The sequence below is a fragment of the Charadrius vociferus genome, unplaced genomic scaffold, assembly GCF_000708025.1.
Source record: "Charadrius vociferus isolate BGI_N301 unplaced genomic scaffold, ASM70802v2 scaffold711, whole genome shotgun sequence".
NCBI lineage: Eukaryota > Metazoa > Chordata > Aves > Charadriiformes > Charadriidae > Charadrius > Charadrius vociferus.
Genome location: NW_009646852.1, coordinates 797,011 through 823,737, shown reverse-complemented (window position 1 = coordinate 823,737; position 26,727 = coordinate 797,011). Strand labels below are relative to the sequence as shown.

The window sequence follows — 26,727 nt, the reverse complement described above, 5'->3', positions numbered from 1 at the left end:
ACCTCCGGTAAGTGGTGGCTTACAGCAGGGTGGCTACTGCTGGGAGCTTTCGGGGGACCCCAGGGGATGCCGTACCCCTTCCCAGGACTCAGCCAGGACCCCCAGAGCCTAAACCCCAGACTTAGGTAGCCAGAGACCAACTTTGCAGTTACCCCCCTGTCCCTGTCCCCTTCTCCATCCACCGGGGCTGGAGCCTTGGGGTAGGGAGGGACCGGGGGGGGCTCCAACACCGGGACCCCCTGCTCCTTTCCACCCCTGCGGAGCTTGGTGGTCTCCACTAAACGGGTCAAAACTCCCCAATTTGTTATCTGGGGGATGCATGCATGTGTAACCTCGCAAAGCCACAAACCTGGCCATCCCCATCACCCCAGCTCTTGGCTGTGTTAGTGCTGGAGGGTGGGAGTTCTGTGGGGTGCAGCTGCGGGGGCTGCAGCCTGCCCTTCGGTGCTGTTCCCAGCAGGAGGGGAGGGGGCAGCTCGGCCGCCTGGGTCTGCTCCCCAGCTCGACTCACTGGTGTTGGGTGACCCAGGGGCAAGAGATAGGAATTTCACTCCATCTCAGGAAAGGCAGCCAGAGGGTAACCGGGGGTCAGGGCATGCTTGTAAAGGGGTTCAGTTCATCGTCACCCCCTCTGGGGATGGGCTCCAAGACCCCATATATCCCCTCAGCTGGGATGGGAAGCCCAGGGGCAGATGAGCCTCTGCTTACCTGGGAGGGTAGTGCAGGCTTGGGGGACCCTGCTGTGCCAACAGAGGCAGAACAGGCTGGGCCTGCTGCCAGCCTGCTGGCTGCCCATTTGTGTGCTGAGTTCCCCAGTGCTCAGCCTGACGATGCCTGTGCAATGACTGGGGGGTTCACGAAGCTTTCTTGGGGGGTGTTTCAGCCCCTGCTCGGGTGGCAGGTGCCTAAAGTGAGGGGTTACAGCGCAGGGAGGGGAGGAGGACAAAAGCCAGGCATGACTGGGAGCATCCTGCTGGCTCGGCTCCTCTCGGCTGGCTGCCTCCAGTGCGGAAAGAGCCCCTTGTCTGCGGGATCAGCCGCTCCACTGCGCTTGTTTGGATGGTGACGGAAGAAAAAAGGGCTCGTGACTCTTGCAAAATGATGGGGAAAGGAAAGGGGCGCCTGGCTCGAGAACAGCTTTCCAAGAGGAACAGAGTACAAACCATCTGAGCTATGATGGTGTGGAACAGCTTGTCCAGCCCCCTGCCAGCCCCACAGTTCCCTGGGCTGTGGGGGGGGTCACAGCAGGCTGGACTCTGCCCCCCCGATGTTCCAGGGAAAAAGGATGAAACCTGGCAGGTCTGGGGCAGCAGCTCCATCCCACCGGAGGATGTTCAGCATTTTGGGGTGGGAGTTGGTTGAGGAGCCTGGCAGGAGCTGGGGACCCCCAGGATGGGAAGGATGTGGCTGCGGGGCTGGGGGTGAGAGCGGCTGGGACTGACCCTCCCCTGCACATCACACTGCACTGCACTCAGGGCAAGCCAGCTAGGAGCCAGAGGGGTGGGAGATGCTCACTGCACTGATAACACACATCCTCCCTCCTCGCAGGTCAGGATGGCTCCTAGAATCTAGCCAGGGAGGCCAGAGCAGTGCCAGAGGTCCCTGTCCAAGTGATGGTGGAACTGGGATAGAGGAGCTGCTGCGAGGATGTCTGAAGCCAAAACTCTGAGCTCCTCTTGCCTTGTGCTTTCCTTGCTCTCCTTGCTCTGGGCTTTGCTCCAGCTGGGCCAGGCTTTTCCCAGCACCTCCGACTACCTCCAGCGGGGCTGGCAGCGGCTGCTGGAGGAAGGGGAGGGCTGCGCCGAGTGCCGGCCAGAGGAGTGCCCGGCGCCACGCGGGTGCCTGGCTGGCACGGTGCGGGATGCCTGCGACTGCTGCTGGGAGTGTGCCAACCTGGAGGGACAGATCTGCGATCTGGACAACACCAACCACTTCTACGGCAAGTGTGGGGAACACCTGGAGTGCCGGCTGGATGCCGGGGACCTGCAGCATGGAGAGGTGCCTGAGCCCCAATGCGCCTGCCTCTCCCGCCTGGCCCTCTGTGGCTCCGACGGCAAAACCTACGCCCAGATCTGCAGGTTCCTGGAGGTCGCCCGTGCCCACCCCGACGCCAACCTCACCGTGGCCCACGAGGGTCCCTGCGAGTCAGGTAGTGCCCCAGGAGCGGTTTTGTGGGCAGCATGACAGAGGCTTGTACCTCTCGGGAAGGGACAAGCGAGGGGGGATCTTGCTTAACTGTTTCACCTGACAGCAAACCCACGGTGTCCACAGGGGCACGGCAGCGCTGGGGGCTGCACCATAGAGTGGCAGGTCCCCCCTGTTCCCCTCACTCTGCCGCTCTGGGGCAGTCCCTGCGGATCTAGCACCTGGAGACGTCTGGGAGCAGCTTTGCCAAATGGGAGCAGGGTTTATGGGAAGCGGCAAATCCTGCTGGAGCAGATGGGGAAGTTCCAGGGAATTGTTAGCGAATTCTTGGCGGCGGCGCTGGGTTCACGCTGGCCCGGCGCTCCCGAGAAATGTGGCTGCCTCCTGCAAATGGAAACCTCGGTCAATTTGACTTGGCTGCGTGATTTCCATTTCCCGTTTAAAACTGGGGAGGGGGCTGGGGGGGCAGGCAGTGGTGGGGAGACCATGGCCCAGCCTGACCAGTCCACACAGGGTGCCCAGTCCTGTCACCACAGCCAAGAGGCCCATCAAGGTTGACTTTATTTTCTGTAGATCGTCATGTCCTTGACTTTATATTTGGAGGTGGAGGCCTTCCCTTGACCTCTGGCTCATGCTATGGGCCAGATCCTGGGCCAGATCCTGGAGCAGGTGTGGGTAGGAAGGGTGGTCCTCATTCTATCACTGTAGGGAAGGGATGTGGGACCTGGAGGTATTTGCTCCGTACAGCATCTGGGGACCTGCTCACTCCCTTAATCACTGGCACGAGCCCGGTGCCAGACCAGAGACCTCGTTCAGCTGGAAGGTCATCCACCTCATCCATCCCCACCAGCCTCAGGCTGGAGAAGAGCTCCTTGGCCTTTGTCCTGCAGGAGGAGCGTGCTCTGATTGTGCAGGAGAGCTTTGCTTTGTAATGTTGCTGTTATTGAACTGTTCCCTGCTGCTCGTGTGTCTCTGAGCATTGCTGCGCAGGTGGGGAAAGCGAGGCCAGGAGGGATGGCAATCCCCCATGGGCTGGGGGGGCTGCAGAGGGAGTCCCCAGTCCCAGCTGTGAGGAGGCATCATGTCCTGGGGCAAAGTGAGGGTCTGCCCTGAGTGAAAGAGGAGAGGGGCATGGGAAGGGGCCCAGCATCTCTACACAAGCCAAATGCTTCCACCCTGGATGGGACCAGCCCAGGAGAGTCCATGGGACCTGCTGAGGGTGGTACTTCTGAGCCCACCCAGCTCTCCTGTCCCCCTCCCCAGAGCCCCAGATCACCTCTCCTCCCTACGACACGTGGAACATCACTGGGCAGGATGTCATCTTTGGCTGTGAGGTCTTCGCCTACCCCATGGCATCCATTGAGTGGAGGAAGGACGGCACAGAGATGATGCTGCCTGGAGATGACCCCCACATCTCTGTCCAGGTGAGTGGTGCACCTAGGACATTGGACATGGCCTCAGGGTGACCCAGTCCTTCCCAGAGCTTGTGGGCAACCAGACCTGAGGGTAGTCATTCTCTGTGAGTGGCCAAGCCTGGCTGCCTGGGGATGAGAAGGGGTGACTGGAGCCTGCACACCATGAGGACTAGCTGAGCAGGAGCTGGTGTCTCAGTGGTAGGAGCCATCATCGTAGCTCTCTTCTGCAATTTTCTCTGGTGGTTTTTGAATGTATGAATATTTTTTAGGACCTGCAGAGTCCCACAGCAGGGGGTTTTCCCACCTCCCTGCCTTTAGTTTGCTTTGCCTGCTGGTTTCACTCATGATCCCACTGGCAGAGTTGGAGAGAAGACCTCCTAAGGTGCCTTCCAGCCTGAGTTGTTCTCTGCTCCCACCAGCAGACCCAGGCAGTCCCTGCCCTTTTCTGCCTGTTGCTGCAAGCAGGACTCCCCTCCCAGTGCTGGCAGGACCAGGGGTCAGCATCTCGCCCATGGCCAGCCCCAAATATAGCGCCCAGCCAGGCGTACCCAGCTATTAGAGGTTGTGGGCAGAGGTACAGGAGCTGTGCACCACAGCCAGGCGCTGGCGGGGAGGAAACCTTTGCGGGATGGATGGGGGAAGCCAGGGGAACAGGTGGGAGCTGGCACCATTGCAGGGTGAGGTGCTGGTCCCCCTCCATATTTCTGACCTTCACGGTGCCCCATATTCTGTCACAGGGTCCAGCCAAGGACCTTCACGCCAAGCAGGGCCACTCTGCCTGCCTGGAGGAGACTCAGCAGTCCTCCGCCCCTGGCCACTGCACCATAATAGCAGCCTGCAAACACAGCTGCAGACCAGCTGGGTCAGGAAAAGGCTATTTCTTGCTGGGGACAAAAAGAAAATAGCATGGCTGGCGCCAGAGCAGTCCTGGGGCCTCATGGCCTGCCGACACAGGGGACTTGGAGCTCCTCTGAGCCATCCCAGGCTGGCTGTCCCCATGGCACAGGTACCCCCTTGCTTCTGCCATGCTGAAAATTACCAAACCCAGCATCCTCCTGGCATTTGGGGACCAAGGTGGCACTGGGGGCACAGCTGGGAGTCCAGGACACGTCTGCAGCATCCTGCCCAAAGCAGGGCTCCCAGGCCTTTCTGAGGGCAAGAAGATGCCCATTCTCTCCACCTCTCCTTAGTAGTGGGAAAAGGGGGCACCTGCATCCAGGGGGTCTGTGCCTGCCCCCAGAGTGGTACTTAGCTGGGGGGGGAGATTTTCCCTGGGCTTGTGTTCCCCTTCCCATCCATCCCAGCCCCATGTGGGGCTTTCCTGGCCCCAGCACTAACCAAAATCACTCCCTCTTGCAGTTCAGAGGTGGCCCCCAGAAATACGAAGTGACAGGCTGGCTCCAGATCCAGGGTGTACGGGTGACAGACGAAGGCACCTACCGCTGCTTTGCCAGGAACAAGGTTGGGGAGGTGGTGGCTTTAGCCAGCCTGACCGTCTTCACGCCGGGTGAGCAAGGTGTCCTTGTCCCTACACTGTCAGGGGGACAAGGGAAGGGATGTTTGGGCAGGGTGGGAGCTGCCTGTGCATAGGGCTGTGCTGGGGATGCCCCAGCAAGCTGCCATGCATGGTTTGGCTTTGGTCCTGGTGGGTAAGGGGGCAGGCACCAAGAAGGGCAATGCCACATTGTCCCCACACTGCCATTTCAGATCAGCTCAACTTGACAGGCTTTTCGCTGCCGAAGCCCCGCACGACGCCTGAGGACTACGGGGAGAGCGAGGAGGACTATTACTAGCCCAGAGACGGGATGTCCGGCTGTGATCACCTTGCCTGTGGTGGCTGTTCCCTGCGTTCGGGGACATCTCCACAGCAAGCATGCCCCAGCCCAAAACTTCTCTGAACAGTCCTAGCACAGCAGCATCTTTTTTTGGGGTGGGGGACAGGGTGACACATCCCTCTGCTGGGGTTGCTCAGGGAGGGTACACTGGCTGATTGGTGGTGCAGGGCTGGGACTGGGGGCAGTGTGGGTCTGTCCTCTGGGCACCAAGTGGGGAGACCCATGCTGTGTGTGACATGGACTTGGTGCTGAGGGTGGAGGCAGCCCTCCCCAGGAGAGGGACACCAGGGCAGGGTCATCTCTGCCCCGTGTGAAGCATTTTGGGGAAGCCAGAGCAGAGGTCTGGGACCCAGCCGTGACACCCAATGTGTCCCCCCTGGGGCCAATCTGCGTTCCCTGAGCGCTGGGACAGTCAGGCTTCTCCCTGGGACCCGGGGAACCTGCTACCAAAACATCCTTCTCTACCATTTAATTTTTAACCAGAAAAGTAGTGATTTGAGGAAACCAGACTCTTGTGTTTTTCAGTGCTGTCTTTTTCTCCAGCCCAACCTCTCATGTGGTCAGAAACACTTTGGCCTTCTCTGACTGACTTTGCTTTCCCTTCCACGCAGCTCTTTACTTTGCCGTTCCAGTTAATGTTAGTTAAAATATACACGTGGGTCAAAGCCAACACGGACCAGGCAACTGTCCTTTATCCACAAGGATTATTCTTGGGGTGAGGGAGGGTGCAAACACTACGAGTGCTGCCTTGTCCTTTGCAGTGACGCTTGGGTTGAGGAGCCCTCCTATGGCTCACAGCTGGTCCTGGTGTGGGTCTTGCCCTTCTCACCCTGCATGGGGATGGGGGTACCCAGCACACCATCCCCTGTGCAGTGGGAATGCATCAAGCTGGCTCTTTGCACCCCCATTGGTTCAGGCCCTACCCCACCTCTGCCTATCCTCATCCTGTGCTCCTGTGCCCCGTGGGTGGCACTGGGGATCTTCACGGAGGTGACCATAGCCCTGCCAACATGGAGGGAGCGGAGCAGCTCTGTGCCTGGCTTGGGAAGGGCAGGGAGGCTCCCGTTTCCACTGGAAATGCTCCATTTTTAAAGAAAACCTATCTGCCTCCTGGTGATTTAAAGCAAATTCATTTTAGGGGAAGGTGGGAAAGGTGGCAGGACCCAGGGCTGAGCTCACTCTCACGGAGTGCTTTGCCCCCTGCGAACCAGCAGCATTTTGAGGACTTTTGAGACTCGAAACCTCCTTGTGGACCAAACCGTTCCTGGTTCCTCAGCCTCAGCTCCAGGGAGGTCCAGAGCTGCGGCAAGGAGCCAGACCCGGGGAGGAAGGAGCTGGCTTGGCTTGTCCCCAGGCAGGAGTGGGCAGGATGCGATGAGGCTGGTGGCTCAGGCGCCGTGCTGCTCTCCTTCCCCCTTTTCCCCCCCACCCCCCCTGTTCTTTTCTTCCTCTTTCTCTCGAGAGCTGGCTCAGACGATGCAATTATGGCATCGAAACCTGAACAAGAAAATAAAAGGGATTTGTCTGGAGTTGGCAGCGGAGCAAAATTCCTGCAGCCGGTGAGGCTGGGCCAGCCCTGGCCCCTGCGCCGCAGCCTGACGGGGGACAGCCGGCAGAGCTGCCACCCTGCCTGCCTGCCTGCTGCGCTGCCTGTCATCTCTGGCAGCAAACCCCTCCTTGGCTGGGGAAGTGCAAAAGCCACCCTCAGTTTCTCCTTCCATCTAACAGTGTAATAGCATCCTCCTGGGGCTGCTACATCAGCAGGAGGGTTTTGGGAGAGACCACAGACAGAAACATGCCATTCACTTTTATTTTGTTGGGTCTTTTGGGGGGGGAGTGCAAAACCTGCTTTTGAAGAAGCTGGGGTGTTTTCACCCATCCTGATCCCCTCCTTGTTTCGCACACAAATGGGCTGGTGGAACTGGGCCACGCTCAGGCTGAGGCTGCCACGGGGAAACCTGAGAGTGCCCCGGCGCTTCAGCAGTTGAGAGCCACTCGCTGGGCTCCCCGCCGGTGCCTGGGGCTGGCCCCCAGCCAGGGCTGCCATGCCAACCCTCCCCAGGGCCAGGCTCCCCCTGTCCGCTCTGCTCATGCCGGCACGAATTCAGGTCCCACTGGGTGTGGGTGCAGCGCTGGGCTTGCTGGGGGGGTCGGATGGGTTGGACCCCCACCCCCGGCTCTCCATGTGCTCTGTGGGGCAATGCCTTGCCTGGGCATGCAAGGGCATCGTGTTTTGGTCTCAGTCCTTGCCCCCCTCAGCTCTGTACCCGGACCCTGTGGTACCCACTGGGTACCTGGCAGGGGATGCTGTCGGCTCCCGCTCCTGCCCTGCAGGGAGGGCAGCGGGGACATGGTGGCTGAGAGAGGGGGGAGCTTGAGCAAGAGCCCTTGGCCAAAATTAACCAAACTGGAGGTTGTGTCTCCCAGTTTCCCCAGCTCCCAGTGCGGGAGAGGGCTATCTGAGTTGCAGGCTGGCAACTTGGTCAGTATTAGGGTTCTGCTCCCCCCAAGATGAGGAGCAGCAGAATGGCCCCAGGGGCAAGGAGGGGGCTGGTCTCCCCCCCTCGGCTCCCAGCCTTGCCATTTCCAGCCACTTAAAAATTAAAGGAGCCAATATCGCTGCACGGCTGGAATCGGTCACTGCCACAGAGCTTAATTGAGGTTATTTGTTGGGTCTACAAACATTTGGTCAGCTCTGCTGCTGGCTGCTTGGCTGCTTCCTGCAGCCCTTGCCCCAAGGAGGGGATCCCTCCAGGCTCTGCTGACAGTAGATGCTCTGCTTGGCTCTGGGCACCTGGAGGATCCTGGGGACCCAGCCAAACTTCGCCTGGTGTCAGTGTGGGGACAGAGATCGCGTCATAGCACTGTGCATCACTGAATCCCTTTGCCGACTGATTTTTGGGGCGGTTGCTTTCTGGGGGCGGAGGCAGCCCAGTGGCTCCTGCCACTGCTGCTGGCTGCTTGGCTGCTTCCTGCAGCCCTTGCCCCAAGGAGGGGATCCCTCCAGGCTCTGCTGACAGTAGATGCTCTGCTTGGCTCTGGGCACCTGGAGGATCCTGGGGACCCAGCCAAACTTCGCCTGGTGTCAGTGTGGGGACAGAGATCGCGTCATAGCACTGTGCATCACTGAATCCCTTTGCCGACTGATTTTTGGGGCGGTTGCTTTCGGGGGGCGGAGGCAGCCCGGTGGCTCCTGCCAGCCCAGCTGCCAGCACTCAGAGCAGCAGCTCAGCCCAGATGTTGGGCTGACGTCAGGAATGGAATCAGCTGGACTGGGAAGCACTAACGTGGCTGCTGAGCCTGGGCATGCACCAGCCCTGGCACCTCCTGGCCACCCAGAGTGAGCGGGGTGCGGGCACCTGCCTGGGCACCAGAGGTCACCACGAGGCTGGGGGCAAAGAAAGGGGGCCCTGCCAGCACCCGAAAGACTCTGAAGACACACATTAATGGAGCCAAACCCATGTGGTTGAAAACCCACCAGACCCCGGGCCCTGGGGGGACACACACAGGGCTGTCACTGCCCTGCCACCATCAAGCGTTTTGGCCACCCCAGTTGTGTACTCACAGCTCTGGGTGCTAGCAGGGAAATTCAGGTAAAACAGCCCCTCCAGACTTCAAACCAGCTGCTTTCTGCCCCAAACCTGCAGTTCTCACACTCTGCTGCAGGCCGCTGGTGGGACCTCAGCTCTTCCCACCGCTCCAGCCTCCAGTATGGGGACACCATGCAGTCTGCCCCAGGGACCACTGTGGGCAAGGAGGCCACCAAGATGGTCAGCGGCTGACCCCGAGATGACACCAGGGGTGCCCTGCTGCCGAAACAGCTGATCCGACACCCCTGGAGCCTCCTCCATCCTTGCACACACAACCCCTCCCAGTGCTTCCCAGAGCTCGCCTGGCAGCAGGGAGCCCGAGCAGCCACCACGCCACAGGGTTTTGTGGTCTGCAGGGAAACCGCCAAGTTTGGCAGGCAAAGATTATCCAGCAGTGAAAACACACTGTCCCTGTTCTTCCCTGCTCTCGGGGGTGGCGGGACATGCCCCCAGCCCGGGCTCGGGCAGAAGGCACATCTACGCCTCCATCCCAGAGTCCAGATTTGGGCCACTGGTGCGATTAGCCGCTAAACAGTGCCATCTCCTGGCAAAGCCACCGGCCACGCTGAGTTCTGCCACCGTGCAGGGTGGCCAGCGAAGGCACCACATGGGGCCTTGGGCACCCCTTAAACACCTTAACACCCCCGCATCTCTCCCAAATCCAGCCCTGCCTGCTCCACGCCCTCCCCTTGCCCCCTGGCAGCGGCTCTGCCTTGCTGGGCAGTGCTGTCCCGAGGGATGCAGGTGCTAAACTGTCCCTTGGGATGCTTGCAGGAGCCAGAGCATCCTCTTGACACCGGCTTTGGGTGGCTGCAGCAGGCACAGCTGGGATGGGGCAGAGCTTGGAGATGTTCACCTGCCGTGCTGGGCCATGTGCTTTAAACCAGAGCTGCAGAAGGGGCAAAACACCTTTGGCTTCCCTGCCGGTCCCCCTGCGCCATGGGTATCTCCCATGGGAAATGGATGGCTTCTTGGCAGGGGTCTTGGCAAGCCTGAGCTGAATGCTGGTCGTGTCTGGATGGAAACTGGCAGCACTGTAACCTTGCTCTGGTAGCGGGTAAACTGAGGCACAGAGCAACCAGGCATGGGGAACTCAACCAGAGCCAGGGAGAGAAGCAAGGCAGAGCAGCCAGCTACACGCAGGACTCCCAAAACTGTCCTCATCCCTGTCGGGGGGTGGCATTTTCCCTTGTGCCTTCTGCATGGCACCTCTTTGCCCTGCTGTTCTGGTTCAGGGAGAAAATAAAAAAAAAAAAAAGCAAGGCCACTTCCCTGCCTCCACCCAGCACTTACGCCCTCTGATAAACAAAATGGAAATAAATCCTCCTGCATTTGCAGCAAATAGGTCTCCACGGGGGGTTGCTTTCAATAATTCAAATGCCGTTGCACAGCAGAGCCCACGCCAATGGGTTTTAATAAACACAGCCGTAATGTGACATGCAATTTATTATTAAGCTTAAAACAGGAAGCAAAGAGTTTAATAAAAGCACCAGGTTCCCCGTATCAGTCACAACAAGCAGGGGAGCAGGGAGGGGGGCTGTGCTAGCTGTGGGAGAGGGCTGGCCGAGCTGGCTGCAGGGCCACTCAGAGCCCGGTTCCCTTTGCCCAAGCCAGGACCACAGGAACCCCGGGCAGGGGACGGAGATGTGAGCCAGACCAGGGGGAAATGGGGATGATTGCACGGACAGGGGTAAGGCATGAAACACTGCCTGCTCAAGCCTGCTGCCTGCATCCTGCCTGCTACACTCCCTCCGGCTGCCCAGCCACCTAGGGCACCTTGGCAGAGCTCTGCCCCGGCATCACAGCATGCTTGTGAGGGCAGATTAAAGCCTTGGGTCTAGCTCCCCTCCCTCTCCCCAAAGACTTTCTCACCCACATCCTTTCCCAACTCAGCTCCACCTGGGCAGCCCTGCCCTGCTGCACGCTCCTTACCCCTAAGGCTGCCTTTAAAAACAGGCAGAGGGGGCAGCTGAGCTCCTGGGGACAACGTGGCTGTGCAAGGTGAGGTGCTGCAGGGTCTGGGGGCAGGAGCTGGTGGCTGGTGCTGTAGTGTGTGCGTGGCCAGCTGGGTGGCATGAATGACCCTTCAGATCCTGGGGCCGCTCAAGGGCTGGTGACAAGCTGCTGCTCTGTGGGCAGGTGGCTCAGCTGAGCAATGGAGCTGGGTGTGAGGTAGCTGGTTCAGCTACGTCTGGAGGCACCTCTGTGCATAGGTGAGGGGTGAAGGAGGTGGCAGCATCCCATGTTCATCACCCAGCAGGAGCCTGGCACTGCTTTGCTTTCTCGTTGTCCCTGCTGTGGCCTTCCCTGAATGCTGATACTTTTCCCAGGGATGTGGCTCTTTTTGCCTCCTCTCCTTTGGTCTTGTATCCTAGCAGCAGCCTTTCTGTTTGGGAAGGGTCCTGGCAAACCCCAGTACCTAATCCCACAGGGACCAGCACAGCAGCTGGAAGAGGTGTGAGAAGTGGTGCAGGGACTGCCTACGCTGCTCCCCTACGGAAATGGGGTTTGTATGACTGTCCTGCACCGTGGCTTGGGGGAATGGCTTCAAGGATAGGCAGTTCCCTGGATGCAAGCTTTGCTCTTGCTGTGTTAGACAACAGAGTCCTTTCCCCACCAAGGCAGTGGGAGATGGGGGAATTTGCTCCAGTTCAGCCAAGCAACAGCCTGGGGCTGAGCCAGGTCCTCCAGTGCACCTGCAGCTCCTTCCAGCAGGGCAAGCACCCTCCTATCTCAAGGAGGGTTTTGCAGCCAGATAAAGCCACGAAGGCAGCCTCCTTCCTCCAGCTGGGCTGAAGAGCTGGCAGGGCTGTGCATGGGGCAGCTTTCGCAGGCTCTTTAGCTGCTGTTGACAGCAGAGGGTTCATGCCGGGATTGATGCTAACACCCTCCAACTTCTACCAGCACCGGTGCTTGGTGGAGCCCGTAAAAGGCTTTATCTTGATACTGCTTTTTGTCTCAGTTGTGTTTGCTGAAAGCTCCCCTACCTCTGGCTTTAAAAGCCTGAAGGCTGCTGATGTGACTCTGTGCATGTCCACTACTGAGGCTGTGAATGACATGTTGAACCTGGACCCAGTGAAAGGACGTGGTGTCTTGCCTGTCCCCTTGAAGTGACTACCCCTACACAGGACCATCAGGAGTGGCAGCAGCCCAAGGAGGGCCCCCGCAGCTCTCCATGGGAAGGAATGGGGGAGGTTTCTTTTAGTGTAGGTGGTTTTGGGCCTTCACCCCTGTTAAACTGGGGGAAGGACCTGCCCTTGGTGGTATGTGGAGATGTTCCTGGTTATATCTCAGCTTGTACGCTTGTCTGATGTCCCAGGTCTGCTCCCTGTGCCCAGCACCACTCCCCTCGGTCTGGGCTTTCCCCTGTGTGTGGGGCTGGAGCTGGGGACTAGGCTTTGACCCCATGGAGAGAGCGGGATGAACAGGAGCGGGGAAATAACCCGTGCCAGGGTACAACCCGCAGACACCATAGGTACTCTTCGGAGAGCGCCTGGGGCGGGTTATCTCGGAAGCAAGGAGATGCTCAGCAGGGACCTGCCTTATCGGAGCGCTGGTTGCTGTCTCTCCTCGCAGCCCTTTCTGCCCCGGGGCTGCTCTCTGTCACTTCTCTGCTCCGTAACAGCCGGAGGCAGGCGGAAACAGGAGCCCCTGTGCCTGGTCCCTGCCGGAGCGCACTGTTTCGGAAGTAGGGGTGTATCTGGCTTGCAATTACTGTGCCTTTGGCTTGGCAGGCCCCAAAGTGTGAGTGATGGGATCTATGCAGAGCATCGCCTGAGCCCCGGTGGGTTGGGGAGTGCTTGGACCGATCAGCAGCCTCTCCGGCTGTCTGGGCTGACCTGGTTTGGGGAGCTGAGAGGGGAACATGGGCCAGCAACTTCGGGGTGAGAACCCCAAAAATTCACCTAGCTGGATATCCACATCCAAAGCACAGCCTGACCCATCCCCTTTAATAACCTCCTTCTCCCAGCCACGGCTGGGAGGAGAGACAGAAGCAGTGGGAGACTCGCACCTCCTGTTCCCATCCACCTTTCTTGCTTTGCAGCTGTGTGTTGCTGTATGCGGTGGAGGGCTGGGGCGGCTCTTCAGCATCTCTCCAGGGCAACTGCTAGAGCCAGTCCTTCCCTGCCAGGTAAGCTCGGGTAGAGAGGGAGGGGAGAGAAAAAAAAAAAAAAAAGAAAAAAATTTGTTATTGCATCCTGGCTGGGCTCAGTGGGACCAAGAAGGTCTTGGGAGCCCTGGTCTGGGGTATCCTGTGAGTACAGCTGTAGCCAGTGGATTGAAGCCCCCATGTCTATAGATAAAAAACCATCAGCCACCAGGCTGCTGCGGTTGCAGGACAGGAGCAGCAGTTCCTTCGCAAGTATTTTGGGAGGTAGGATGCTGCCAGTCCTGCCCAAGGATGGAGTAGCCAGAAACATGTGTTGCTGATTCCGGCTTAACGGGGCTCACTTTAAACATGGGGAGAGGGTTGAAAGAGGATGGTGTTCTCAGAAGTCATCCCAAACTCCATCTCTCTCCTACCGCCGACTTGTCCTGGTCTTGGGGAAGGAAGGGTTAAGCTGCAGGTCTCAGCAAAGCAAGTGCTCTCCAAAAAAGCCATCCAAGCTACCCAAATGCTGGCCTCCCCTCTGCCCCCATCCTTATCCATCTCTCTTATCTGCCCTGGGCAAGAGCAGGGCATTTCCCCTCCTTGGGCTGACAAGGACCAGAGCTGGCGACAGACGGAAGCCGGTGCTGACTGCACACAGGGCTCGAGGAGGCCATGGCCGTGGCATCCCGGCTGTGGGGTGGCCTGTGTAGCTGCAGGTCAGAGATGTGGAGGGACGCTATGGTCCTCTGTGGGGTTGGACCCACTGAGGGGGTCCCCTGTCCTTGGCTGTCCCATACAGGCTGTTTCATACTCCAGAGGAACCTAATTTCTACAGTCTGTGTGTAATGAGTTGCTGGGTGTCAGCTCCTCTCTGGAGAGCAGGGCTGATATCACAGGGGATGGCAGCTCCACAAGTTCGAAGTGCCCTCTGGGCACTGACATCTGAGGGCACGGCAACCTGGTTTGGCATGGCATCCTGCAGCCCGGGCAAGCTGGGGCTCAGCTCTGCCTGTGCCAGGGGTGCAGGGGGGGGGGGGTCCAAAGAGGTAGAGTCGTTTCACCTGGCGAGGGCTGTAGTGTGAGTGAGGTGCCAGGGCACCTCCAGCAGCGCTGCGAGCTCTGCCGACGAGAGGTAGGCTTGGATGGGCTGTTTAATTAAATGTGAAGGGCTCTCACACTTCATAAGCTGCATCCCTCACTGCAGCCTGAGCGACTTCAGGAAAGAGGCCTTTTATTAAAAGAGAGAGAGACTCCAGCTCTGCCAGGCAGCCATCAAATGGCGCATTTAATTGTCTCGGCTCGTTTAGCTGTCGCATGGGGAGGGATGCGCTCTGAGCTCTTCAGCCTTCCCTATAGGTCCTCCCTGGCAGATGCACTCACTGCCTGCATCCCGGGTGCTCCTGCTGCCCTCCAGGAGGGCTGACGAGGAGGAGGTGGGAGATGAGCCTCTGTCCAAGGACAGCGCTGGGGTCTTGCCAGGGACTGGGCAGAGCCCTGGCTTGCTCGGTGCACTGGTGGCCCAGCCTTCCCAGGGCTGAACACTGGGGTTTGAAAGGGCTTGGGAAAGCAGCTGGGGAGATGGGAGCCTCTTGGGGTCATGGCAGCTGTCTGGAAGGCAGAGGGTAACTAAGTGGCAGCTCAAAAGTTATCTTCTTATTTATTCCCATGGTATAAATGAGGCAAGAACACTGCTGGCTCTGAAGAGGCCATCCTACCCTGGGTACAATGTGGCAACCTCGGTGTATAAGCCATGGGGCAAGCTGGCAGCAGGTTAGGATAATTGTGCCGCTCCTCTCCTCTAGGAGCTTAAGTCCTTGGAAGTATCTTCTGGGCTCGGCACCCTCCTGGCAGCAGGGAGCTGGCCTGTTCAGGGTGCACATGGAGGGATAAAGGACATCTGGGTGGCTTTGCTTTAAATCTGCTGTCTTGGTGCTGAGTGATAATGGAGGGATTGAACTTGGGTTCAGCTGCTGGTACTCGGGGGGGAGGCTGTTCGGCTGAGTGAGGGGAGATGTCCCTGGGGGCAGTCACAGCCTTTCCCTTGGCTGTGCTGGAGCAGCTATGCCAAAGCTCACCATTTGGAGAGGGGGAAGAAAAAAAAAAGATCAAGGGGAGGAGGAAATACAGGCTTTTATCAAAACCTCCTACTTCAAAGTTGTCCAGCTGAAGTGCTCCCCTTCGGTTTAATTTGAAGTGATGTTTCCTTCAGCAACTGCAGCTAAATGGCATCAAATGAGGCTGAAACGGCTGGAAATCCCGGAAAGGAAAGGGACTGTTTGGGAATGGCTTGAGGTAGACCTTCTCATTGGGATCATCTGTGAAAGCCTTTCCATGAGGATGAAAACTGCCAGAGTTGGCATTTCTCATCTCATTTTATGATGATTTTATTTTATCTCATCTCTCTCATGCTCATGGCATGGAATAAAATCCAAATCCTTTTGGGAAATGGGAATGGAGGTGATTTCCCATCTTGGGTGTCTGGGGGTGGCTCTACCCCTCCGAACTGGCTGCAGTGCCCCTGCTCATGAGCAAGGGGAAGGCAGGAGAGGGAGACCTGGGCACTGCTCTGCCCTGAGGAGCAAGCGCATCTCCCAGGCTTGCAGTTCCCAGCCTGCAACCCCCCCCAAAGCCAGATGCTGAGCGCTCCTTTGGCAGCCCTTCTGCACAGGCGAGAGCTAAACCAGACTGTAGTGAGTTCCAGGCGAAGGGACACGAATCCATCTTCCTGATGAACTCCTCCAAGCCCTCCTGGAGCGGAAAAGGCCAGCCCCTGCTCCTGCTACCCGGGGAATTCCTGTGTGGGAGCAGCAAGGAAAACCAGCACGTGCTCCCCTGTCACAGCATCCCTTAACTATTAAAAAAAACTGCCTAGGAGGCAAAGCAGCTGGCTTTTCCTGGGAGATCACAATGTGCTCCTGTCTGCTGTATAGGAACTGATTTTCCCCATCTGGCTGGAAAATGGAGAGAAGCTACTTTGAAGGCAGCTGTGTCCTGTCCCTGATGGGGATAGTGGGGCTGGGTGCCACTTCGGCAGTGGGTCTGGTCACTGGGAGGATGAAGGTGGTCAAAACAGGCCAGCAAATCTGAAAGCTTCTCTGGAGAGAGGGACGTGTCCTGGGAAACAGAGAGAAGGTCATGATCATCTCTTCCACCTCCAGTGATCAAAGAAATGTCTTAATGGCAATAATTATGCTAGCACTAAAGCCATTGGCCAGGGAGAAAAGCAAATGACAAGTCATCTGGCGCTGCACGTGGAGGAGGGATGCTCAGAGCTGTCTGTCTGCTGGGGACTGCTCGTAACAGCACCTCCAAATCTTCTTCCACCCAAAAGGCTCAAGTGTTGTGGTGGTGGCAGAGCAGGGACACTGATCCCAGATTTTCTTACATTAAATCTCCAGGGGGCGATGCTCAAATATGTGTTTGTGCTTACGGTGATGGGAGCTCCATGGAGCAGAAGACATCTGACCAACCATGTTGGTTCCCATGCTCAACCTAAATTCTTGATGTTTGGGGAAAGGTCTCTGCTGGTATTAGATGAAGTCCTGAAGCTACATTAAGAGGCAAGAAGGGAAAAAAAAATCCCTCTTCCATAAGAGTGGGGTTAAAGGAGCTGTAATTTCTCTTCTCCCAGACCAGCAACCCCACGTCCTCTGCAGCAGATCCGTTCCAGCGCTGGTAGGGTTGCTGCTTTCTCAACTCTCCCTCCTCCTCGCCCCCTCTTCTGCCTCCCCCCGGCTCTGCTCCACACACTCCCAGCTGCTCCAGGATGATACAAGCGGGCGCAGAGTTCATGGGAGCTGTACCTGTGCTTTGTCTTCATCTGTCACCCCTCCTGACAGTCAGATCCATCTTAAACTGGGAGCGAGAGGGGAAGAGAGGGAAGCAATAATTAACCTCTGCGCAGGCCGCTCCCGAAATGCTGCAGTCTGGTGATGCACGAGGAGACGTCCCTGACACTTTTATTGCTACTCCAGCGCCGTGCTGCGTCTGTAGGAGGTGATTTTGCTGGGCTGGGATACCTGAGACTTTCATTACGGTTGAAGAGCTGCTGGCACCTGCAGTCCTTCCCTGCTGGGTGCATCACTGAGGGCTCCCACCACCCTCACTTGCAGAGCTGGGGGGGCAAACCTTGTTTGGGGTGTTTGCAGGCAGACCAGGTTGGGGTTTTCATGGCGAAGTCCTTGCAGGGGAGGTTGGGGGAGGTGTACATTTAGGGGCTGGAGTTGCCTCTGGTGTGGGTGGAATACAGGTGTGCAGGAGCAGAGCTGGTGGAGTGGTCCAGGATGGGTAGGTCCAGCCCCAGGGTGAGTTGCTGGGATGTGCCTGAGGTCCAGGGCAGGAGTGGGGGTGTTAGAGAGCCTGAGCTCCCGTTACCTGTGACAGATCCTGGGTGGCAACCTTGCCCTGGACTGGAAAGCCTCCTTGATGGGGACATGAAGTGAGGAGATGACCTGGGGGCTTTTGGGCTCTCTTGTGATGCTGTGCTGGACCATAATGCCACCTTGGAAAGGGACAGTGCTGAACATCCCCTGGGTGCCTGTGGGTCCCTGTGCTGCTGCCCTTGGGGTGGGGTGGCCCCGCAGCCACCTCCCAGCAAGGCTGGGATGGTAGTGATGCTGCACAGCTGACAAAGTCATCTAAACACCTGCCTGTGCAGGACCTGGTAGCAAAGGAGCCCGGCAATTAAAGCAGCATTAGTGGCCAGGCTCTGTGAGATGCAAAGAGAACAGTTGTTCTTCTGAACCCAGTGAAGCCCAGGGACAAACACAGCCCTGACCCTGCATGGAAACCAAGAAAAGCCACCCAGGGGTAGGTGTCTGGCTGGGTTGTCTGCTCCTCGCTTCTTCTGCAGGATTGCTGGGCCGTCAATCAGAGCAGCAACTGCATTTCATTACATGCCGATGCCCATTCAGCAGATGTTGCAGCCTCATCTTGTATGAGCATGAGAGAAAATCAATGCCAAAAGCGCTTGGCAGCCAAACCCTGAGTCGTGCTGATCCAAAGCGGCTCACAGTCAGGCTGGTGATGTATCAAAATCCTGGTCTTCCATTTGGGTGTGTGGAGGGTGGGGAAGGATGGGGCAGCACTGGCCAGAGCTGGGGACCGGGCGCAGGGCCAGATTTTGGCGTGGAATATGCTGTTGTGCAGTGTCTTGCAGTGCCCTGGACATGGAAGGTCCTGTGTCAGGGAGGAGAGTGGGATGTGTCTTTGGGATAGCACCAGCGTGTTGTGGATCACAATCAGGATGTTGCCCATCAGATGGGTTGCAGTGGCTGTTCCTCCCCAAAAACGCTCTCAAGCAATCAGGACTGTGAGTAGACAGGAGCCCAGCACCAGGTCCTACTGTTTGTCCCCAGGTACTGCAGCACGGGGCGGCCATCCAAGGGCTGTGAGCTTCCTGGGCTGGAGGGTCAGTGCCTCTCCTGGGCAAGATGATGGATGTGCCACTGGAGCTGGCACAGGGAAGAGCCATGCTGGAATTTCAGGCCCAGAGAAAATACATTGTAGGGTCTGGTGGATTGAGCTTATGAAAATGAACGTGAGGGCCTCTGGTCACTTTGTGAGGAGGAATTGCCAAGTGCTGAAGGACTTGCTTGTGAAACTAAGAAAGGGAAACCATGAATCTGGACCTGAGTTCAAACCAAGAAAAAAATTACTTAAAAATAACATCCATTTTGTTTTCCAGTTGTTTTAGCATTGAGGGGGGCTGAAATAAGCCCATCTACCAAGAACAGAGGTGGCTTAGCCTGCTCTTGTTGTCTGCAGAGCAAAATGGGATCCTTTTCCATGTATTTTTGTCATAGAGATGCTTTAAGCAAACCCAAGTTACAGGTGTCAGTGTTCGGAGGCAGGCTGATAGAACCTGGCCTGGGTAGTTTCGGAGACAGCTGCAGGGGATCCTGGCATCTCCCCTAGCCTTGAATTCTCTAGTTGCAGCCTCCGTCCTGGCAGGTCTCTTATGCTATGTCCTGGCACCCATGTCTCTTATGAACTGTCAGCCCCATCAGTGTCCCCGGGCTGTTTCTAAGGGGTCTATGAAAAGCCACCAAGAAAAGCAGAGGTGGCTTCCACAGGCCAGAATTTGGGGCAAATTCGTAGTGGGAGATAGTCTCTGCATGTAAGAAGTTGTTGCTCATATCAGTAGGAGATGGAGAAACTGAGGCATGGAGGATGAGATTGATTTTTTTTTTTTTTCCAGTTGAGGCAGGGAGCTGGTAGCAAGCCCAGAGGTGACATGAAGTCTTGTACATCTTCCCTCTTGTAGGTACAAAAGCATCCCCAGAGAACAGGACAGCAGACTGAGGAAAAAACAGCCCCAAACTTTCCAGTTCAGTCTTCAAGGGGGTAGTTTGCCAGGGGTAGAGGGAGGGAAAAGCTCCTGAACACCTGAAATGTCCGAACAGGCTGCAGATGAGGCCATGCACAAGTGCTGCCAGATCCCTGGTTTTTGAGTGGCAGGGAGACTCGGCCTTTCCCTGCACAGATGGGGTTTTAATCAGGCACAGTTTAAGCACATGGGTGTTCAGCACTAATCCAATTTCCCTCCATTCATTAGGGTGGTTATTCATCACTCGGGAATGATGAAAGGCTGCGAGTCCACGTGGACGCTGCAGAGCAGCGGTGCTGCTTGATGCCGGCGTGCAGCCGTGAGCCCTTCCCTTGCCTCTCAGCCTGACCACCGGTAGGGATGGCAAGTGAGCTGCTGGATGATCCCAACCCCTTCACAACACCTAGTTGCAAGCTAGACTTGCTCTGCCAAGCTCTGGAGACCAAGTCATCTTAGGCTTGTCTGGCAATTGGATGGGAAACTGGCTGAACCCCCAGGTAATGAACACAGATGGAGAGCTGCTGGGTTGGGAGAGGACCTAAAGGAATGGAAACCCATAGGCTCGCTCTTGTCCATCAGATTCCTGCACCGCTCCTGAGGGCTAATTGTATGGTGAAGGTTGCAGGGCAAAGCCAGCCTCCCGCTGCTCTGTGAGACCACAAACCACCATGTTTGACAAGCTGGACTCAACCCTATGGAGAAAGGCCACTGTTGGTGAGAGCAGAGCTATGGGGAGCAGGCAAAGGGATGGCAGGTGCCCCAGGCTGGGGCAGAGCTCGGGTACAACATCAGCTGGAACAGCCATGGATGAGACTGCACGAGGAAGGCAGCTGCTTTGGGTACTTGTTTGCTGCTTCTAGGGGTTTGTCAGATGCACTCCTCCCTCTCCCACCCAGTGCCTGGACAGACGGGTCAGGAGGCTGCCAGAGTAGGTCTTGGTTGTGCCCTGGGACTCTGCCATCCAAAAAAAAAAAAGAAAAGCCAAGATATGTCTCCCTCAGTTCCTTTCCCCTGTATGTGGAAAGCAACAGACCTTAACTTTCCAGGGACAGCAAAGTTTGCACAAATGTTGGGGATGCTCCCTCCTGTCTCCCAACTCCTGTCTTCAGTGCAAATATTCTTGCCATTAAGGGAAGAAAAAAAAAAAAACCACAACTAAATTACCCTCCATGGTTGGTGTAAATTTTGGTGTGAGGTGAATGAAAGGTGCTGCAAACACTGTACAGGAGGATTCAAAGACTGTTGAGTGGATGTAAGTGTGAGTGCTTCCCTGCTGCATTTATTCCCCCGGGGCTTAGTAAACAGCAGTCGATAGCATGGCTCATGATGAGAATTACTGCCCTGCCCTGGGGAGCTAAAGGGTAACTACCAATTAGCAGCTGGAGAGTTACTGGATAATTCAGATTATCATGAGGTGTCAGGGGACCTCTGGGTCACCACCACAGGGCACCTGGGCTGTGAGCAGGTATTTAACCATGTTCTGGAGTGAACCAAAGTGATTTCCACATCCTGGCCAGGGATGGGTCCTGCAGACCCCACTCGGGGGTCCCAGCACAGAGCCCAGGAGAAGCAGATGACAACAGCTGCTTACCACTCATGGAGCTGAGCTCCACAGCTCCTGCCCAGTCTGTGGGTCTGTCCTGTGCCCTCCATGGCTGGGAGCTGGGTACTAACACCTCCTAGATGCCCTTCCTCTGGACCTGGAAGCTGAATACATCTTTGGGGCCCTGAAATCATGTCCAGGGTACCTGCTGGTGTGGGCTCTCCTTTGTCTCCCCACTTCCCCCTTTTCTTTCCTCTCCTCTGCAGGACTCCCTCTCCAAAGCACTGACGCCTTGGTCCCACCACCTGAACCCCTCATTTATTCAGTCTCCAGCTCATGGCATCCTCATAGCCCCCTGCTCTCCCTGGGTCCCGCTCCCCTCCCTCCCCAGCACCCTGCTTCCGAGACTCTGGCCGAGCAGTGAGGCACTAACACCGGCACCCCTCTACCTTCCGAAAGGGGCTGGTGGTTGTGTTTGATGGGAGCAATCCATCTCCATCATTGTAATGACCATTCCCATTAATCGGCCATAAACTAATAAAGTAAGCACTTTCCCCTCCATCCCCACCATCCCCCCTCCACCACCCCCCCCAAACTTCCTTAAGTCTTTAGTACATTAATATGTCTTTCCTGTGGGTAGCATGGGTTTACCTGATGATGTTATTCCCTGCAGCCCTGAGGAAGCTTTGACAGCCCAGGTCATCCCTACGGTGGCAGAAGCATCACGCGTGCTGCCAAGCCAAGAAGAAAGGGACAGGGACAAGGATGAGGGGGGCGGAGGGAGGGAGGAATAAAAGATCCCATACACCTCCAAATTAAATTTGTGATGCCTGGCATCAGATGGGCCCGCAGCCAGAGATTAATTCGACTGATCAAGTTATAAAGAGCGCTGAGGCGGGTAATCAATCTTGGAGCTGTCAGGCAAATCGGCAGCAGTATTAACCTGGCAGGACTCGCACACACATACAGAAGCCTTTTTAATTCTTTTCACATTGACTATTATTTCCCAGGCCTGATTATTTTGGAAGGGCTGGGGGAAGGCGGGGGGCAGCGGCACTTTGCTCTCTCCTCTTCCGTCCCCGGCAGCAATAACACTCGTGTGCCAGACACCTCCACGTGCAAGGGGAAGCCCTTGGCCGTGAAGCTGGAAGTCTTTAGGGTCGGTTTTCCAAGGGACAATACTGAATTTTCTGCCTGATACTGAGAAGACTCAGGCTCGGTTTCATCCTCTTCCCAGACCTGTGATACTGGCATTGTTTTTTGCTGCCAGCCCTCTGGCTGTGACTGGCCCCAAGCTTGTGATGCTCAGCCCAGGGCACCCCTTTGGGCAGGCGTAGTCCCCATGCATCTCTGGAGGGCCACAGAGCCACTGAGCTGCTCCAGGTCAGCTGCAAACCAGAGCTTCTTGGAGCTCAGTCTGCCCAGCCGGTAGCAGATGAAGGCCATGAGCTCTCTTTGGAGGTCTTCCTTGAGAATGGGGTGCAAAGGAAGAAGCTTAGAAGTGGTGAAATCTGGGCAGCCCTATCTTTGCTCTGCCTTGAGAGTGACAACCCCAAAGGCAGCAGAGGAGGGGTCTACCTGCACAGGCTGGTGACCCCTGTGAGGCTGGTGACCTTGTCTGGTTCAGCCTCAGAGGTGGACGGGGCAGGTCCTACAGGCTCAGGGTTGAGAGTCTAGAGAATCTCAGACGGAGTCCACAGGGAGAAGATGACTGACAGGTGAGAGCAGGGGCAAATCCAACTGGGGACCTGGGAACGGTCTGTTTCAGGAGGGACGTGAACTTGGGTCACTTGGAAAGACAACAGAAAGAGCAGAGTTTGGGATGGTCAGCCAGCAGCCTGCACTGCAGTGTGTCTGGGAAACCCCCAGTGCCCTGTGGAATCGTTGGATGTGAATGTGCACCCAGCTGCTGGTTGATCATAGTAAATCACCCGTAACATTAGGAGGCAGTGGGACCTCCTTATGTGAGAAGTGTGGGATATCATCCCCTAACTCCTCTCTCGCTGGGGACATCTTCTCAGGCGATATAGTCAAGGACCAATGTTTCTATGCAGAGGTCACTGCAAGCAGCTGCCAAAAGCTGTTGGCTCTTTTTTGCCAGGCCAAACGCACAGTGCCCCATCTGACATCCTCCAGGAGCTGGGAGGGGATCTGGCCAGGTCAACCAGCTCATACTGGTCCTAGCATTGAACTCAAGGGCTGAGCATGACCCAAATGCATGGGGACTGGGGGCTAGCTCTGCAGAGTCCTACTCCGGGTCTCTGGTGGCCATGCGGACCCCATCCAAGTGTGAATGATGATTTAATGAAAAGGCTGGGGGTGCTTCACTGGCATGAATCCTCCTTGTACCACAGCTCTTCTGGTCATAGTGGCTGGCTGAGGGTCGGAGACCCCATGCTGAGCCCCTGGGCTGAGCCGGGCTACTCCGTGGTCTGGGCAGGCTGGAGTTTTGCAGTGGCCCTTGAGTCCTCTCCAGTGCCAAAGCTGCAAGCCATCAGTGTGACACCACCAGGACACGTGGCTCGGGCTGCTGGGAACATTGTGGCCTTTCCAGGATGCTCAAGTAGGTCCTTTCAGGCTGGAACAAACTGCGTGGGAGGCTGAGGGTTCTCTGAGAAACGCTCTGGGGTGGGAGCTGGCGTCCCTGTGAGAGGAATTGCTTTCCAAGCAAGGTCCCCCGGTCAAATATTTTGAAATCCTTTTGCTCCCACAGTTTCCCTGCCCGTCCCCTTCAGGGGCTGTCAGTCAGGCTGCGATGGCCCCGCTGCAAGCCAGGGCATCCTGCACGGCTGTAGGTTGCAGCCATCTCTTGTATCTGTGCGTTCAGAACTTGCGTGCGTGCAAGGGCTGTGCAGAGGGTTGAGGGGGGCACTCACCTTTGGGGTGGTTGGGGTGGGTCCCCAAAGGGGACAGATGTTGGGGAAGGATTGCTGGATGATGTGCTCAGCGTCAGCACTCATCCTCTGCATCCTTCCCTCTCCGAAGGGGGTGCGGTGCTCCCCAGAGCCTTCTTGTGACAGCTGATGTGTGCACCAGGGGTGTCCCCATCTTCCCTCATGTCTCCCATAGAGCAGAACGGAGGTGCTGGGACTGCTCTCACCCCCATGCTGGGCAGGTGTCCTCCCCTCTCTGTTCAGAGCACGTGGTCGCCACCATTCCCCCATTTTCTGTCCCCATGGCCCCATCCCTGCCATCCTGCGGAGCTCTGATTGATGCTGCGGCTCCTTCCCCCAGACCCGCTGACAAACACCTGTATCCTCTGCCGGCTGTGCCGACCCCGCCAGCTCGCAGGGCTGCAGGCAAGAGGGCCGCATCCCGGTGCCAAGCCACTCCCGCTCAGCTCACGACGGTGGATTTTGGAGCCGTTCGGTGCCAAAGTCTTCTCCAATTAATCTCCCCCCTCCCTGGCTCTCTCCCCTCCTCGCTGGGCAACATCTTGGGGAGGATCCATCGATCTCCAAAGTGCCCAACAGAGCATCTGGAGCTCAGACTAGGCTGCATTTCCCGGCACCTTCTCCAGGTTGCTGGGTACCGGCACGGATGCTGTCTTCATATTTGATGGGATTATTAGCACGGGGGGAGGAGGAGGGTGGAAAGAAAGCACTAATTGATCTGGTAATAAAGTTAATAGAAGCTCTTATGAGCTTGCCCATTAAGAATAATTAAGGAAGGGTGAGTGAGGGGGGGAGGGTGAAGGGAAGCCCGCCAAGGCTGGGGCGGGCTGGCTTGGTGAAGGTTTGCAGAAGCTCTTCCACCCCACACCCTTTGCCTTCGGCCTTCACTCTTCTGCTGTCCCTGCTCCCAAAGTCCTGGGCAGGTCTGGTTTCTCCTACTGGGACTGGGGCAGCACAGGTCACCCCGGGCTTAGGAGGGGTGGGGCTGGGGTCCTCCGCGTTGGTACCCAGGCGAGACTGGAGTCCCGTGGGAAGTTGTGGGGGACAGGGACCAGAGAGGATGGGGGACTTCTTCCAAAGATCTCCCAGCAAAAGGTGAGCATCACTTTTTGTTGGGCTTTTCATGGATGCTGGGGCTGCTCTGGTTCACTGGCTGGCTCGGTAGCAGCAGCATCCCTGTGCCAGGCTGCGACCGCTGAGGACCCTCCAAGCTGGGAAGGGCTGGGATGCATCCCAGCTGGAGACAGGATGGCTGAGCTCTGGCATGGAGAAAAAAGCCAATCTCCAAGCACTTGGTAAACACAATTGTCAAAAGAATAAAAGAGCAGCTCGGTGGGGTCAGGGGTTAATATGGACATGGCTACTATTACAAATGGCAGGGAAAACAGGTGGGATTTCAGCGGCTGATAACAGGAGGCAGTGGGGACCAGTGTGTGGTGGGGTTGTGATCCGGCACAGGGACAGGACCAGTCTGGCCATGGGGCAGGGGGCAGCTGGCTGCCTGGGGGCAATGGAGAGTAAACCCCCGGCTCCTTCCCTGCCCGCAGGACTGCAGGCAGCACGGCACAGAGTGTCCACAGCATGTCCTCCCTGAACTCCTGGAGACGCTGTCCCCTGCTTTGGCCACTTCATAGGGTTCATTATAGGTGCATGACCGGCTTGGCTGATGCTGCCAGCTACCAGCACTGAGCTAGATTCCAGGGACCTGGGTGGCTTATGCCAAATAAACAAGGAATTCAGAGGGTGAGTGTGATGCTGCAGCTCTTTGTGCAGCAAACAGCCACGTCCCAGCCGCCGGGCAGTGAGAGTACCCGGGGACCCTCGGCAGCCCCGGCCCCAGCTGCTGCCCAGCCTTGAGATGGGGCTGGAGGCAGAAAGTAGGGACCTGCCTCCCCCTGTGGTTCTGCCCCTGCAGTGGCACGCAGGCATCCTGGGCTCGCTCTGCCTGCGAGCTGTCCCAGAGAAGGGTGAAGAACCCCCTGGCTCCCAGCTCTTCTGCCTGCTCCTGGCTGGCTCCCAGCCCAGCTGTGTGCAACCAGCCAGGACATGCAGCCGCCAGAGCCAGGCTGCGGGGCAGGCGGATGCGGGGTTGCTTTGAGTGGCAGGTGAATTTTGCCATGAGCACAAAAATGCAGACAACAGGCAGCAGGGCTGGACCAGCTCTTCCTCATGCTATCCTCCATCCTGGACCCCTCCATGTCCCCCTGCCCTTGGCTTTGCAGGTCAGCTCTGACGCTCTCTGCCCACCCCTCAAGCACCCTGCGGATGCAGTGCCCTGCCCATGGATCTCTGGGCAGCCCTGATGACTGAAGCCCTGGGTGGCATGGACCTCTGTCCTGCCCATACCACACAAAGGATGGCTTCATCATTGTGTGAGTGGCACAGGAGCCCTGAGACCCACTGCCAGGGGGAGCGATGGACTGGCTTCTCCCACCAGCGGGATGCAAGGAGCAGCTGGTGCCTGAGCCGAGTGGGGGAGACGCGGCGGGTGCAGCCTGGAGCACCCAACCCAGTCCAGGGCTGGCTGAGTGCAGCATCCATGGGAGGACGGAGCCCCCCGCCTGCCCTGGTGCCCCCCAGGCTGACGCTGCAGGCAATGCTGTCTGCGTTTATTTGCTTTGAGAAAGGGAGTGAAACCAAATCCAGCCATGCTGCTGTTTGCAGCGAGGCCCCGACCCAAGCACAGGGGACATGGTAAACAGAGGCAGGAGGCCAGCGTTCACCAGAGAGACCGTGTCCCTCCTGCAAGTTCCTTGGCCACAGGGAAGCGCCACTTCCTAGGGCACCTATCACCACCCCTCCTAGCCCCAACTGCAGCCTTTCTGTGTCCTGTCTGGGGCAGAAAATCCTATTTGCTGGTGATTTTGTAGCATTGCCATGTGAC

At 57.3% G+C, this 26,727-nt stretch overlaps 1 protein-coding gene across 1 annotated transcript; it reads left to right on the top strand.

Annotated features, from left to right (window-relative positions):
* Positions 1-1,548: 1,548 nt before the first annotated feature.
* On the top strand, positions 1,549-5,353 carry KAZALD1 (Kazal-type serine peptidase inhibitor domain 1). Its single transcript, XM_009894244.1, has 4 exons — positions 1,549-2,149; positions 3,409-3,569; positions 4,920-5,067; positions 5,268-5,353. The coding sequence occupies exons 1-4, from the start codon at positions 1,648-1,650 to the stop codon at positions 5,351-5,353; spliced, it is 897 nt and encodes a 298-aa protein (XP_009892546.1). The 5' UTR covers positions 1,549-1,647.
* Positions 5,354-26,727: the final 21,374 nt, after the last annotated feature.

Coding starts and splice junctions, on each gene's coding strand:
- KAZALD1 (XM_009894244.1), top strand. CDS start 1,648: ATGTCTGAAGCCAAAACTCTGAGCTCCTCTTGCCTTGTGCTTTCCTTG. Junction 2,150..3,408: donor CGAGGGTCCCTGCGAGTCAG/GTAGTGCCCCAG, acceptor CCCCCTCCCCAG/AGCCCCAGATCACCTCTCCT. Junction 3,570..4,919: donor ACCCCCACATCTCTGTCCAG/GTGAGTGGTGCA, acceptor TCCCTCTTGCAG/TTCAGAGGTGGCCCCCAGAA.